Raw genomic sequence first — 13,115 nt, 5'->3', positions numbered from 1 at the left:
ACAAATACCAAATACACTTAAATTCAAACTCCGAAGAGTTGTAAACTCTACGCTTAGTGTTGTAATTCTATAAATACCTTATCTCTTCATCGATGAAAAAGAAAGAATATCCTAAACTCATGGCTAAAAACATCAGCATCCGAGCATTCTCAGAAATACGATACAAGGAGAAGTACGTTAGAAATTGTAGATAATGGTTATCAACGTATATTTTATTGTTTCATTCATTCCTTCAGATGTATATATCATCTACATAAATATTAGCTCACAGAATGCATCACAGAACCTTCCGTCTTGAGAATCTCCCACATTAAATCCGTCGGCTGTTTATTGCACGGACTCCATCACCCATAACTCAAGCTCAGGTCTCCCAGTACGTGGCCAGGCCAGGGTTCATCGAACCAGTTTCACATGAAAGAGTCGAGGACCAATATGATCCCAAGACGACGTCTATGGCTTCCATGTGACTCATGGGTACGTGAGGATCAAACTGGTAAGACCTATCTGAAAAGAAAGGGAGTTGCAAGCTTGAAGCAACTTCCTGTGATGAAGAAGAAGATGGGACTGAAGTCTCATCCATGTCTATGGTCTCATGGAGGGCTCTTGGCATGGTGGATCCTACCAGAGAATCGCAAGGCGTCCTGAAATTTCCCTCGCTTACATCAAATCCGGAACTCTCCAGTTGATCGTTACTGTGAAGTTGCTGCTGAAATGCCCATGTAGAGTACTGAAAGGGAAATGACTCAAATGGGGAGGGTAGTTGTGGCGGTGCTGCCGCTTCATAGGAATCCGGATTGTAGCCAATAATATCTGTTTTGAGCTCTTCACCTGCGAAATCTAGTGGAGTAGTTGCACCAGGAATGTAAACATCATGTGAGGAAGTGACCATTTGATTGAAGTCCACGTTTATGAATGGTGGGTCTGGCTTGGAGCTGTTGAGAATTGTTGTCTCTGCAAAATTAGTTCCCTGAGAGATGAACTTCTTCTTTATGCTTGAGTTCCAGTAGTTCTTCACTTCATTATCTGTTCTTCCAGGAAGGTTTTTGGCAATCTGAGCCCATCTGCATTCACGAACCAGAGACCTTACTGTTATTGCACTGTTTTGAAGATTCTTTTTCTACGAAACGAAAATGATCTGTTAAGACCAAATCAGAAACATATTATAACCTGTTTCCCAGCATCCTGTGGAGTTCAATGATGAGTGACTCTTCTTGGGGAGAGAAGCTTCCACGTTTAAGATCTGGTCTTAGGTAATTGATCCATCTTAGCCTGCAACTTTTGCCACATCTTTGCAGACCTGCACGAAAAAGATCATCCAGAAACTTTACTTTGCAATGAACATGAAAACAGATGAAAGTGGGAACATTTTTAATACAGAAAAATCTTGTCATCTCGGTGACCAGCAGAAAAGATGTTTAGTTTTCTGGATATAAAAAATATAATGAATGGAAGCCTTGAAAGCAACTTTGAAAGCTCACAAAAGAAACGAAGTGACAGGAACTACACTTTATTTTTCTTCCTGCATCTTTTAAATGTGCACCTGCAAGTCTTGGAACTGAGCTCCAGCAGCCATGACCATAGGTGGAAATGTAGTTGATGAGTTTCTCATCCTCCTCAGGTGACCAGAGCCCTCGCCTGACCTTCTGTTTGCTGCAGCAAGAATGGTGGCCCATTCTTCTCTTTCTCTCCTTCTCACTCCCTCCCTCACCCTCCTTCAAAAACCATTAACAGAGCCCACCACTTCCCCTTGTTTCTTCTCTCTCATCTATCACAACCTGCACACAGCTGCCCCCCTGAAATTACTAGAAAACAACAAACCAGGAGCTCAGTCGATAAGCATAAGCCGAACTCATGAAATCCAAACAGTAGAACTGCATTGTTGCCGTCCAACTGAATACCCTGGTTGTGAATTTAATGAGGACGGTATCCTTTAACAGGTCATTGACTTGCAGGAAAAAGTTGCACCCTTAAAAGCATCTTACCCTTTTTATGAACTTCTTCTAGTTTTTGTCTTCTATGAGACAACACATGATGGTAATACAGCTTGAGAAATTGAGGTAGTAATGTCTACTCTGGGTTGATTTGGATTTAAAGGAACCTACGGAAGGTGATGACTGCAGCTTTTCTTTTCATTCATTCAACTGCATGTAAATGGAAAATAAGAAGGAAAAAGGTTCCTGATTCAGCAGCAACTACGTGGGTTTTAAAACAGAGTACGTGTTCCTGTATTTAATTTTTGGGGCCGCAAGCCTCTAAAAAGCAACCCAATTTTAGTTCTTCATGAGTTTTGGGTACTGGAACTTCAACTGCAACTTTCCTTTCCCTTATTCTCCCATTTATGTGATTTTCTATTTTTTTCTTTCTGTCATTTTCTTCATCCTACACAGGTATTTTTCTCTTCTCTTCTTCCAATTCAATCAGATTAGACATGAGAGCTGCGGTATTTGTTTCGACTTCTGACTATGGTTTCTTTCCTTGTTCAGATTCTCGCGTAAAGGGATTCCTTTTGTGTCTTTCTCTGATAGATTAGCAATTGTAAGCAATTGAAAGGGAAAACTTATGAAAAAGAGGTATTCTCTGTCTCATTTCCTGGATAAGTTAAGAATAGTTTCTCTAATTTGATCAAGCAAAAAAATAGAATAACGTTTATCCAGTGATAAATACTGTATGAAAAATAAACACGCCATTCCATTGATCAACCATTTAATAGACTTGTCATATTTTAATTTATTTAATGATCAAATATGGAGACTTGATAGAAGGCCAGCTTGAAGAAACAAAAGAGGTCATTAGTTCTTGATAGAAATTGAGGTGCATGAATTCTCTTATTAGCAATGCTAATGATAATGACAACAACACTGATACTGTAGAAGTTTTCTGCAAGTGCTAAGAATAAGAATCCAGTAACATTTTACTTGGAAGTTTACCAATTTGGAGAAAGCTGTCAGAAATTGATTTTGCCACTATCATTATAATCAGTGATGTTTTTTTTCCATTAAACCCATTTCTAGGCCTCCAGAGAATTCAATGGAGGTTGCCAGTTACTTGCTTTGGAATGCAGAAACTACTGGAAGTAGGAGACATGTAATGTAGATAAAAAAACACCATCAAGATCGAAATAAGGAAGTGGAGAAAGCATTTGAAAGGTAAAATAAGTTTTTGCTAACTAAAGCAAAGTATCATAAAGCATCTTAATCATTACATTGTTTAATTTCCTCCTGAATAATTCCAAATCCTCTATCTCATATGGAAATAGAATTCTGCAGATATGAGGCAAAATGTAAACTTTCAAAAACTACATCTGTTTCATTTTCACTTAAATTGGAACTACAGTTATTTTAACAACTACAGCTATTTCACTCACACTAATAGAATGTAATACAACACCCTTTTTTAGTAATAAAAAGAGAGTTAATAAGGATGATCTACAAGTATCCAAGCAGTGCCAGAATAAGTGAAATCCAATACTAGTTTGAACACACTTTGGTAGCCACAAAGATGGAGCCACATCCTAAGATTTCAAATGCATGCTTATGATAGAAGATAAAAGCAAGATCTTGACTTACCAAAGTCACTTGATTGCAAGAATCCCTTCTTTTACTTGCCTAGCCATCACTGAAACCGTCCAGAGTCTTTGTTCATTCACTTGGAAACATGGAAGAATCAAAATAGCTCCTAAGCCCCTCTCCTGAGTGGGGTGTTAAGTCATTTTCAAATGGTTAAGACTACGGATAGTCCTAATCTCTTCTATAGATAATTAAATGCCCACACGTAAGAAGAGTGTTGACTACAACAACAAATGACAAAGGAGGAAAGACAGAAGAAAGGAAGGAAGCTTGAAAGGGTAAGTTAGTATAACTGACAACTATACCGTATCCCTTATAACCCTTCTGAAACTTTCAGAAAACAGATGTGAAAGCAGCCAAGCTACCCCATATCCTCTATCCTCTTGTCACACAAGGATACCATCTAGGCAAGAATTCCAAAGTTATCATAGTGGATCTTCCAGGCAATGTCTCTGTGGAGGAAGCCCACTCATCTACTCTGAAAGGGTCTCCATCCCAGTTTTGCTGACATTAATGTTCACCTATCCTTAAACAGGTTACTACTCAATGGCTTTTGGGGGCAGCTTCTTTCTCTTGCCTTTTACTTTCATGAAATGCATGTGACCATCCTAGAACTCAAGTCAGAATGGAAGTCTCTTCCATACCTAGCCATGCAGTAAAATCAAAGTCAAACCATAACGAATTCACGGTTCCATTTCTCCCAAATCCCTTGCATCGGCCAACCTGTCTTGATCTCCTGAACCGATGTTAACCAAACCTTACAGGATCAACTGGAGTATCATCAACTGGCATGTCTGGATTTCCTAGACCTGGTTTCACCATCATCCATCTTTAATTTTGTTACTACTTTAGAGATACTTGTTACTTTAGAAAAAAAAAATTTCCATGTTTTTCGATTTCTTAGTAAGCCTGGATTGCCACAAGCAATGTTGTGAGGTACTTTGAGAAACACCCATTTTGATTTTTCAGAAATAATAGCGCATACAGAAGTGGCAAAAGGAAAAGAGTAGATTAACAAATGAATTAAGAGAGAGGAACGGTAGAAGAACAAATGGGTCTTCTTTAGGTGGTGGCAACATCAGAGTGATTGTAACATCACAACCATCACTTTATCTAAAACAGACAGTTGATTGGGAGATCTCAATTGGAGGATTCTATGAAAACAAAAGATGACGGGGGCAATTCCTCTTCTACTGAAGTAAATTTTTTTAATGAAAACAAAGGCGATATTCTCTGATCAGAAACTGAGTAATTACTTCTTCTTTTTTCTCTTCTCCTAATTATTTGTTCCCCCATTTTCTTTGAAAACAAAAAGAAATGAGATTTCATTAAAGAAACTCCAGAAAGTAGAAATTACATTAAAAGAAAGAGGAAGCAAACAGCAAGCAAAAACAAAGAAAAACACTAATGAGCAAATTGACACTCCCGAAAAGCACTGAGCAGTCCTCAAGACTAATTTTATTCAAGATCATGATCATATTAGCCATATCTCAACTATGTCAAGATGGCTGGATATGGTGCTTCGTTGTACTCCATCATTAGTTAAACCCATTTTTACATAACTCCTTTGAAAGCATAACATGTGGGAAAAGAAGCCAGAGAAAATCATTTATTTTTGGCTTTTTTCTGTTAAAATAATGAGAGCATCATACATAAATGGAGTGGGTGGCTCAATGGCTATATAGGGGGACTTTTATTGTGAGGTCTTGGGTTTAGGGTATGAGATATAGTAAGTGTGTGTAATTAATCTTAAAATAAAAATATATAAATAAGCAAATCACACCTTATAAATAACGTGAAAATCACAGAGAGACTTGGGCTACAGCTTAGTGGTCTCTTTGAGGGGTATGCCAGATTGAAGTCTGAGTTCAAGTGACAATTCTCAATAGACTTGGGGTCACCAAGTATAAACCCAATGTAGTAGAGAAACTAAAAATAGAATAGAAGTGCAAACGCTTAAAATTCAATGTGGAGGAGATACTATAAGACGGCAACACATTTATGTGTTACATCTTCAAAAAACTCAACATACTTACATGTCACGCCTTCGGCAAAACTGGCAATGGCAGGTTAGCTTTTTCTCAATGTTACATCAACATATACCAACCCATATATACAGAAAAAGATACGAGTTCCACCTTCCATCATCTTACTTCCTGTTCATTTTCCTCCACGCCATGTCCCATCATCATCATCATCTTCATCTTCATCATCGAATTCTTCCTCTTCATCAAGATCATCAGCTTCAACCTCTTCAGGCTCTTCATCCTCATTAATAATGAAACCACCTCAGGTATCTTCATCTTGTTGTTCTTCTTCTCCTTCTTCATTATAGTCATGCATGGTTTTTTGTTCAATTGACTTCTTAGCATTGTCTTTCAAGGGTTTCTTCATCTCTCTGGATCTAGTGTTACAGTATTTGGGTCTCTTGGAATTTCTTAATTTTGCCATAGATGCCTTGTCATCCTCGCTTTCACCAGTCCAATCTTCATCTTCGTCATCTTCAATTTTCTTACCCTTTCTCTTCCTGTGCTTCCTTCCTTCGGGACTCCTTCCCTCATCATCTTCACTAATTCCTGTCGATTCTTCAATAAACCATTTCCAATGTCTAACATCACGGATCCTTTCCTTTGAGTAATGGTTAAACTCTAGACCCTTCACCAAGAAACCAAACTCTGCATTCCAAGTTACCAACAGTTTCAAAATAAGATGAGAACACATTGGGAAATAAAGGAAAAAAATCCAAAAGCAAAAGCATGAAATAACTGAGACATTTTTTGTTAACTGTCGGGATTCAACAGCTCCTTGATGGGCATCAAGTCACGTTGGGAACGACCAATGTCATCATCTGAGCTATCATTGGGACATCGATACTTTACAAAGGCCAGTGAATCCAACTGCCCAAACCTGTTTGATTGTTCAATCCGCTATTCTTTGGACCCAGAGAGTATCTCCTGGCGGGTCATCAACAGCGAAGGTGAAAACATCACTTGTCTATCTTGAACAACATATTCGACAAACTCAAAACTCATGCCTATTTAGGCAAAAAAAAAAAAAAAAAAGGATCAAGGACATAAAGACCTCTTTTAAAAATTCAAATTTAGCAAATCCTCAACAAGATACACAGAGAAAGTCCTCACCTTTAACGGGATCGATCTGCGATAGGTCAAAAGACTTCACACCCACATCTTCACTCCCAGTCACTCCACCATAGAGAGTATCTGCCGTTCCTTTGTCTTCTCCCTCCAAAGTCCCCAACTTACTGCGCTCCACCGCTTCCTGAGCCCTCTTCCTTTCATGTTCTTCTTCCCCAGACACCACGTTCTTCAAAATTACAAAAACAGGCTTTTTCAGGGAGGGGGATAGCTGGTCGCCAACGCTCAACTCACCTTTATCCGAAGTTCTGAAAACCTTTTTATCAGTGCCACCGCTTCTGACGACCAAGATGGGGTTCTTCCCCACAACCTCGAACGCCACCCTGACATCCCCATCCGGTTCATATTCTTTCAGCGCCAAGACCACATGGCGACGTGAGATAGTTCGATCGTCTGAATGAAATCCTACACGTCTTCCAATCTCCATCTTGTTTTCGAGCCTGATATTCAAACCAGCTTCGGATACTAGTTCCATGAACTGGTTCCGGAGATAGTCGGATCGAATCTCTGAGGAGGAAGTTTTCGCGTTTAGAACAAGATCAAGAACAGAGGAGGGAAGCGGTGGGGCTGATTACCAATATAAGCATTGTTTAACTTGTACAAAGTTCTTGTAGAAATTAACGGGTTTTCGTTTCGAAGACCACTGGGCTTGTGCATGGTCTAATTGAAACGTAACAAGCCCAACCCGAATAAATAAACGCTTTTTGACGCTTTTTATTGAAAGCACAGGGTTAGGAGTTTACACAAAAGTCATTAAGGGTTAACAGAAATTTTCAAGAAGAGCGTCGGGAGGAAGACGAAGCCGAAGCTTACGCGCAGACTCACAACTGACACCATTGGCCTTCCTGTCTTCTTGGTCTTCATCTGCATCATCGTCAAGTTCCGCTGCGTTGCCGTTCTTGCGCTCATCAGTTGTCTTTCTTGGAATCCACAAGGGGACGACGCTGATGTTTGCTGAGAACGAGCGTCGTCAAAGAACCGGACGGTGATGTTGACGAAGATCAAGAAAAGATGAAGGCATCCGACCGCCCAGTGAATCTGAATGGCCGATAATTTCTTGGAAGATGTTCTTGCAAAAGATACCGAGAGGTAATTGCCTTGTTTTTTTCTATATCTCTCCGTCGTCTGTTCTTCTTCAATTGGCATTCTTTTGTCTTTCCTCCGAATTTGTTATCTTCAACTATCTTCGAATTTTTGGCGCTGATTCTTTCTCCCTCTCTTTCCTTCTTTACACTCTTGAGATTTTCTCAATTCCCCGTGCGCCTCCCTTTTTCGAAAGTAATGCCAATGGCAGACACAGTACTGGAATGCTATATCATTTGAATGCACTTGGTCAAAGATAACTATAATCACGAGGAAGAAGACCGGATAGAAAAACAATCAAGATCCTAGGGTTTCTGATTAAATCCATTAACATACAAAACAGCCACTCCGGTCTTGCCTTGAAAAATGTTTTAATAGCTATAAGAAAATTTTAAAAAATTTCAAGTAATTTCTTAGTAAAGTATTAATAGGATTTTATATTGAAGGTTTTTTTTAAATATATATCCTAAAAAAGATATTTTATGATAAATTTTCAATTAGGGGCACTAACAGGGCCTTAGGTTGTATTAGACATTTATATAATAAAAATCTTTTTACGAGTTCTCACCACACTTCTATAATTTAAATTAGTTTTATATTGGGCGTAGATAAATATCAGCTTTCCATTATAATAGGCACTATATCGATGTTGATAATAAAGGTATTTTGGTAAATTAAAATAATAAAAATAAAATTTCAATATAGGGTAATTTTAGTAAGGGTATTTTGATAAATTAGAATAATAAAATTACTGTTGGAAGATGGGTTCTAACCTACACGACCAAGGAAGGCCCACAAGATGTGTCCAAGCATGTAAGAAGTAAGACTCACCATGATTACCACGAATTGATATCCTTATCGCATAAGTTAGAAGATCAAGAAACTCATAGAAATAACTACAAGCTGGTTGGAAGATCAAGAAAGACTCACAAAGATAACCACGAGTTGGCATCTTTATATTATAGTTATATCATGAGTTTTTATAATATATACCTTTAAATTTTTTAAATGAAAATTTTAAATTTTTATGTATTAGTAAATCACTGTATGATACAAGGTAGAGACAATTAGAAGTAGACCTTTTGGTGAGATTGAATAGAGTTGAGTGGTATAACAACCCTGTCACTAAGGCAAGGTGGGGTGGGTGGGACGGGGCCTAGGTTGTAATATGGCTCGAGATAGGTAAAAGATAGGGTTATCAGTGGAGTTACAAGGCAAGATTGGAACTCATCTTTGTACACGTGTGCTTAGATGGCATGTTAAGGGAAAAACAGGAAAGGGTTATCAGTGGAGTTACAAAGCAAGATTGGAACTCATCTTTGTACACGTGTGCTTAGATGGCATGTTAAGGGAAAAACAGGAAAGGGTAGAAAAGGCTCCCTCCTTCCCTCCCACCAGCAAGGAAAGGAGAGAAGTGAGGAGAGAGTAAAAATTTCTGGTTCACTACAAAAATTGCATTTCCAACATCGTTAGTACATAAAGAGAAGATCTCTAGATAATTGGCTTTCTTAGAGATTTGACGAACAAATCGATCGAGAAAAAATGGACTGAATTCACTTTCATCTAGATGATTCATTTTTTTTTTTTATGTGAGAAATAAAAAAGAAAATATAATTACATAAAAATAGCTTGACATCATTTTCTAAGGATCCAGCTTATTTCAAAAGCAATTATATCATGTCATTAAATACAATCTTAGATTTTTAAATAAAAACCATGTAATCCCTACTTAATCACAAATTCACAATCTTCTTTTAGAAAAGTTAAATTCCATTGGCATAATAATTTGAGAAATGAACCAAGGTGGCAATCTCTCTTCATCCTAAAATGTGAGCAGAGTTTTCTTCAACATTCTTCCAGGGTCCAGAATTCATACACCCTTTTCTCTCTTGGAAGATAAACTGTAATCTGTTCTATCTGCATGTTTTATTACTGATGAGATTCGAATCCCTTCCTTGGCTTGTTTAACGTTTGAAGCTATGATTTCCATAAGGGATTTTTCTTCTGCGTCTGCACTGGTTTAATGGGACTCCCTTTTGTGGGACTCAGCAGCTTCTTTGGTGTCTTCAACATTTTCACTGCATTCACATCACTCTCTATCAGTTGAAAGAAGACAGAAAAGCATTAGAATGCATGGGTTGCTTCCAGACTACTTTTTTGCCCTATTAAGAAATCCAAAAAGACAGGATGTTTTTAAAGTGGGTTAGGGTTGGGTGTAGAAAACTACATCCACTTCTTTCCAAGAAATCAAACAAAATAAAATTCAATGCAAATAATGCTTCATCTGGTCCATAGTGAGAGATACCAATAGACCTAGCTCAATCCTTTTATCTTTTTTTTTTTTTTTTTTTTTTTTAGTGGTCCAAGCTCAAACTGTCCTTCATCTATAAACTTGACACTGTCGCAGAAGAGCTCAATTGTCTTCAAGAAACCTTAACCCTAAAATTTCCCTCTTTTAGTTTCCAGGGTAGCTTCCTTACAGTCTTGAACTTGTTCTCCAACAAATGAATTCAGGGAGAAACTTATCAGACTTCTGATAAGGAAGCAGCAAAGAATGCTGACAACCTTAAAATACTTTAGTTCCATTTGTTAAGAACTCTAGCACCACCATCAAATTGAGGCTCACCGGGATTTTGCATGTAGCACAGGCAAAACCCATTCACAGTGGATCCTCCACTTAAAAAGGACAAATGAGGCCAATTTCTTATCCTGGAAAATGTCCATAAAGTGGATTGATATTGAACCTCAGTCCCACTCTATATGATATAATTCAAAGTTTTTGAGGCTCTAGGAAAACAAACAGAAGTCCCATTGTAAACTACAAGACTAAAGGCTACTGGTCGCATAGAGAGCTAGACCATGTCAAACTTCCAGACTAAGATTATCACGAATAGTTCAAAGCTCATTAAGAAATCAACATTGATATTGTTACATGCATGTTGGTTGAGGCAAAGATAAGGAATATGCAAAAACCATTTCAGAAGGTCCATTTCCCATTCAACTGAAAGAACATGATAAGACTTTGAAATAGAATTTCTATTACTTGGAAACTAGAGTTATTTTTTCAGTTCTATATTTAGAGAGGTAAAAACATACAAAGATACAAACAATTCAGTATAAATGTTTTATGTGACAGATCCAGACCCACCATCCACAGCACACAAAAGTTTCAATTTGCTCAAGGTCGTTCAGCTAAAATCCCAGACATTGGGCAAACTTCTAAAGATTCTGAAACAATCAGAGAGGCAGCCATTGTTGTTCTCACTCAAACAATACGACATATTTTTACGAAAGATTACATATAGGCCACAGTATGAGAAAAATGAGTGAAGACACAGTACCTTCACATCAGAAGAGACACCCAAGAAGCCCTCATTCACCAATAATGCTGAGAGAGACATCTCAAAGAACAGTTATAGGGAATTTCAACCACAGTACTTGGTGTAAAACCATGGGACTTTTACAGATAAGCAGAAGAGAAAACAAAAGAGAAGTTTTTCATACATAATTGATGATACTACTCCTAAACTGTTAAAAGGATATATCAAGATAGGAAACGTGACAAAACTATTCCTTCACAGTCAATCAAGAACAGTACTACCCTAGAACTTCTGATTTAGTGTTTACTTATATGCCCTGCAGTCTGAGACCAAATTTTCTCATGCCTATATCAACTCCAGAATATTTTGATTATTCAACAAATGTAAAGCCAAAGCACTTGAAACCAAGGTAAGTTCTTCATGACCTAAAATAGGTATTAAATGAGTGCCTAAAAGTTTACCCTGGCATTCTGAGCATAAACACAATCATCCCCTAGTGTTTGAGAATTCAAGGATCCCTAATGTACCTCATCAAAGTCCAGATGAGGAGAGGAGTATGTTTGTGATAACCTACTAATCTGACTATATGAGTGAGTACTAAATAATTTCTTAAATGTGTGTCTTCTTGGGAAAAAAAAAACTTCAGAATAAAGGCCATCCTCATATTCCAGGGTGACACTAAACCACCTATACGACTCTTAAGAGAGTAAAAACCTTTCATTCACATAGAAGAAGAGATTGACAAGAGTTTTTCAGTAGCAGTAATGCGAAAAAGAAATGATTGAGAAAGGAAATGAATTATTTTTAATCAACATAGCTTAGAAGCCGCGTTACATTCTCCACATAAGAAGTGCAAACAGTCATTTTCAAGAAAAAGAAGCCAGATAAACAAGAAAGAAGACACGTAAGATCAAATCAAATGAAAGGCAAAAATCTTGTCTTTCTTTTCCTCGGGCAGCATTATCTTGTCTTTCTATCCCAAGGGGAGCAGAATTTCTCAAACCTTCTTGCAAGGAAGCCCCAGAATCCCCCGTCCTTGTGGGAAGAGGAACTGTGATCAGACTCTTTCTTTGGATGAATTGCTTCAACGAGAGCTTCAACCTCTTCTTTGGCTCGCTCAAAAATGTTTGGGGCCTTGACTTCATCAACAGGGGTGTTTGCATCAATGTCCGGACTGGTTCCATGGGTTTCCCCATGGTGGTGGGGTTTCCCGGAGTGCACGATAGCTTTGATTTCTTCCTTAGCCCTTTCCAATATATTCGGTGCCTTTACATCACTCTCTGTCCAAAACATGAAAAGCATAAGTGTATCAGTGGCAGTCAAACAATTATGTTCACCGAGCAAATAACAATAAAAGTTAGAAAATCAATATCCAACGGACTCATCCAGTTTGAGCATTAAGAAACACACAGATGAAAGGAATAAGAACTAGAAAACCAAAAATTTCTTGGTACAATTTGACCAGATCTAACAGAAGTTTTCAAAGAATGAAACCAGTGGATACTTCAAATGAAGGTGAAAACAGAACAAAAACAGACAAATTTGTTGTCCAATCAAAAGCGAAAAACTTGGAGCAGAATAATATTTTCATACATAAAGACAAGGAAAATAGAACCGACTAAAATGATATACAAAAGTCTAATCAGAACAAAAAGGACGAGATGAACACCACGCAAAGACGAAAACGGAGGAAAGCGTAAATGCAACCAGAAGAGAAAATTAAATCAAACCTGAAACATGATCAGGTTTTGCCTCAGCCATCGATGAATCAACTTTCGGGGACTCGAGAAGTCGCACGTCCGCCTGCCTCCCGGTGTCTTCTGAAACCGGATAGCTCGTCTTTGGCTTTTGGTGGACACGAACCAAACGTCATGGACGCAGGTTAACATGAACCGGTGTGCCTGCCCAACAGGTTGCGTCAATCGGTGAAAACCGTCATAATTATCTGTGTTTTAATTTTAGATAATTTTCAAATACACCTCATTAATTGC

The 13,115-nt window shown here is 38.0% G+C and overlaps 3 protein-coding genes across 3 annotated transcripts; all 3 read right to left on the bottom strand.

Moving 5' to 3' along the window:
• Positions 1–227: 227 nt before the first annotated feature.
• On the bottom strand, positions 228–1,773 carry LOC137950650 (transcription factor MYB26-like). Its single transcript, XM_068797230.1, has 3 exons — positions 1,541–1,773; positions 1,168–1,297; positions 228–1,061 (listed from the first exon to the last, which is right to left on the bottom strand). Exons 1-3 carry the CDS (start codon positions 1,671–1,673, stop codon positions 362–364), a joined length of 963 nt encoding a protein of 320 aa, XP_068653331.1. The 5' UTR covers positions 1,674–1,773; the 3' UTR covers positions 228–361.
• A 3,769-nt stretch (positions 1,774–5,542) lies between these two features.
• LOC137950693 (protein pxr1) lies at positions 5,543–7,270 on the bottom strand. Its single transcript, XM_068797289.1, has 2 exons — positions 6,707–7,270; positions 5,543–6,241 (listed from the first exon to the last, which is right to left on the bottom strand). The coding sequence occupies exons 1-2, from the start codon at positions 7,194–7,196 to the stop codon at positions 5,856–5,858; spliced, it is 876 nt and encodes a 291-aa protein (XP_068653390.1). The 5' UTR covers positions 7,197–7,270; the 3' UTR covers positions 5,543–5,855.
• A 2,163-nt stretch (positions 7,271–9,433) lies between these two features.
• Positions 9,434–12,985, bottom strand: LOC137950478 (uncharacterized). Its single transcript, XM_068796959.1, has 3 exons — positions 12,855–12,985; positions 12,128–12,404; positions 9,434–9,882 (listed from the first exon to the last, which is right to left on the bottom strand). The coding sequence occupies exons 1-3, from the start codon at positions 12,883–12,885 to the stop codon at positions 9,825–9,827; spliced, it is 366 nt and encodes a 121-aa protein (XP_068653060.1). The 5' UTR covers positions 12,886–12,985; the 3' UTR covers positions 9,434–9,824.
• Between the last annotated feature and the right edge of the window lie 130 nt (positions 12,986–13,115).

The sequence above is a fragment of the Aristolochia californica genome, unplaced genomic scaffold, assembly GCF_029961685.1.
Source record: "Aristolochia californica isolate CCGP_79_NKW_82.1479 unplaced genomic scaffold, dmAriCali1.0.hap1 SCAF_14, whole genome shotgun sequence".
In the NCBI taxonomy this organism is placed as follows: domain Eukaryota; kingdom Viridiplantae; phylum Streptophyta; class Magnoliopsida; order Piperales; family Aristolochiaceae; genus Aristolochia; species Aristolochia californica.
Note: the sequence above shows the minus strand (reverse complement) of the source record. Positions and strands in the feature narration are given on the sequence as shown.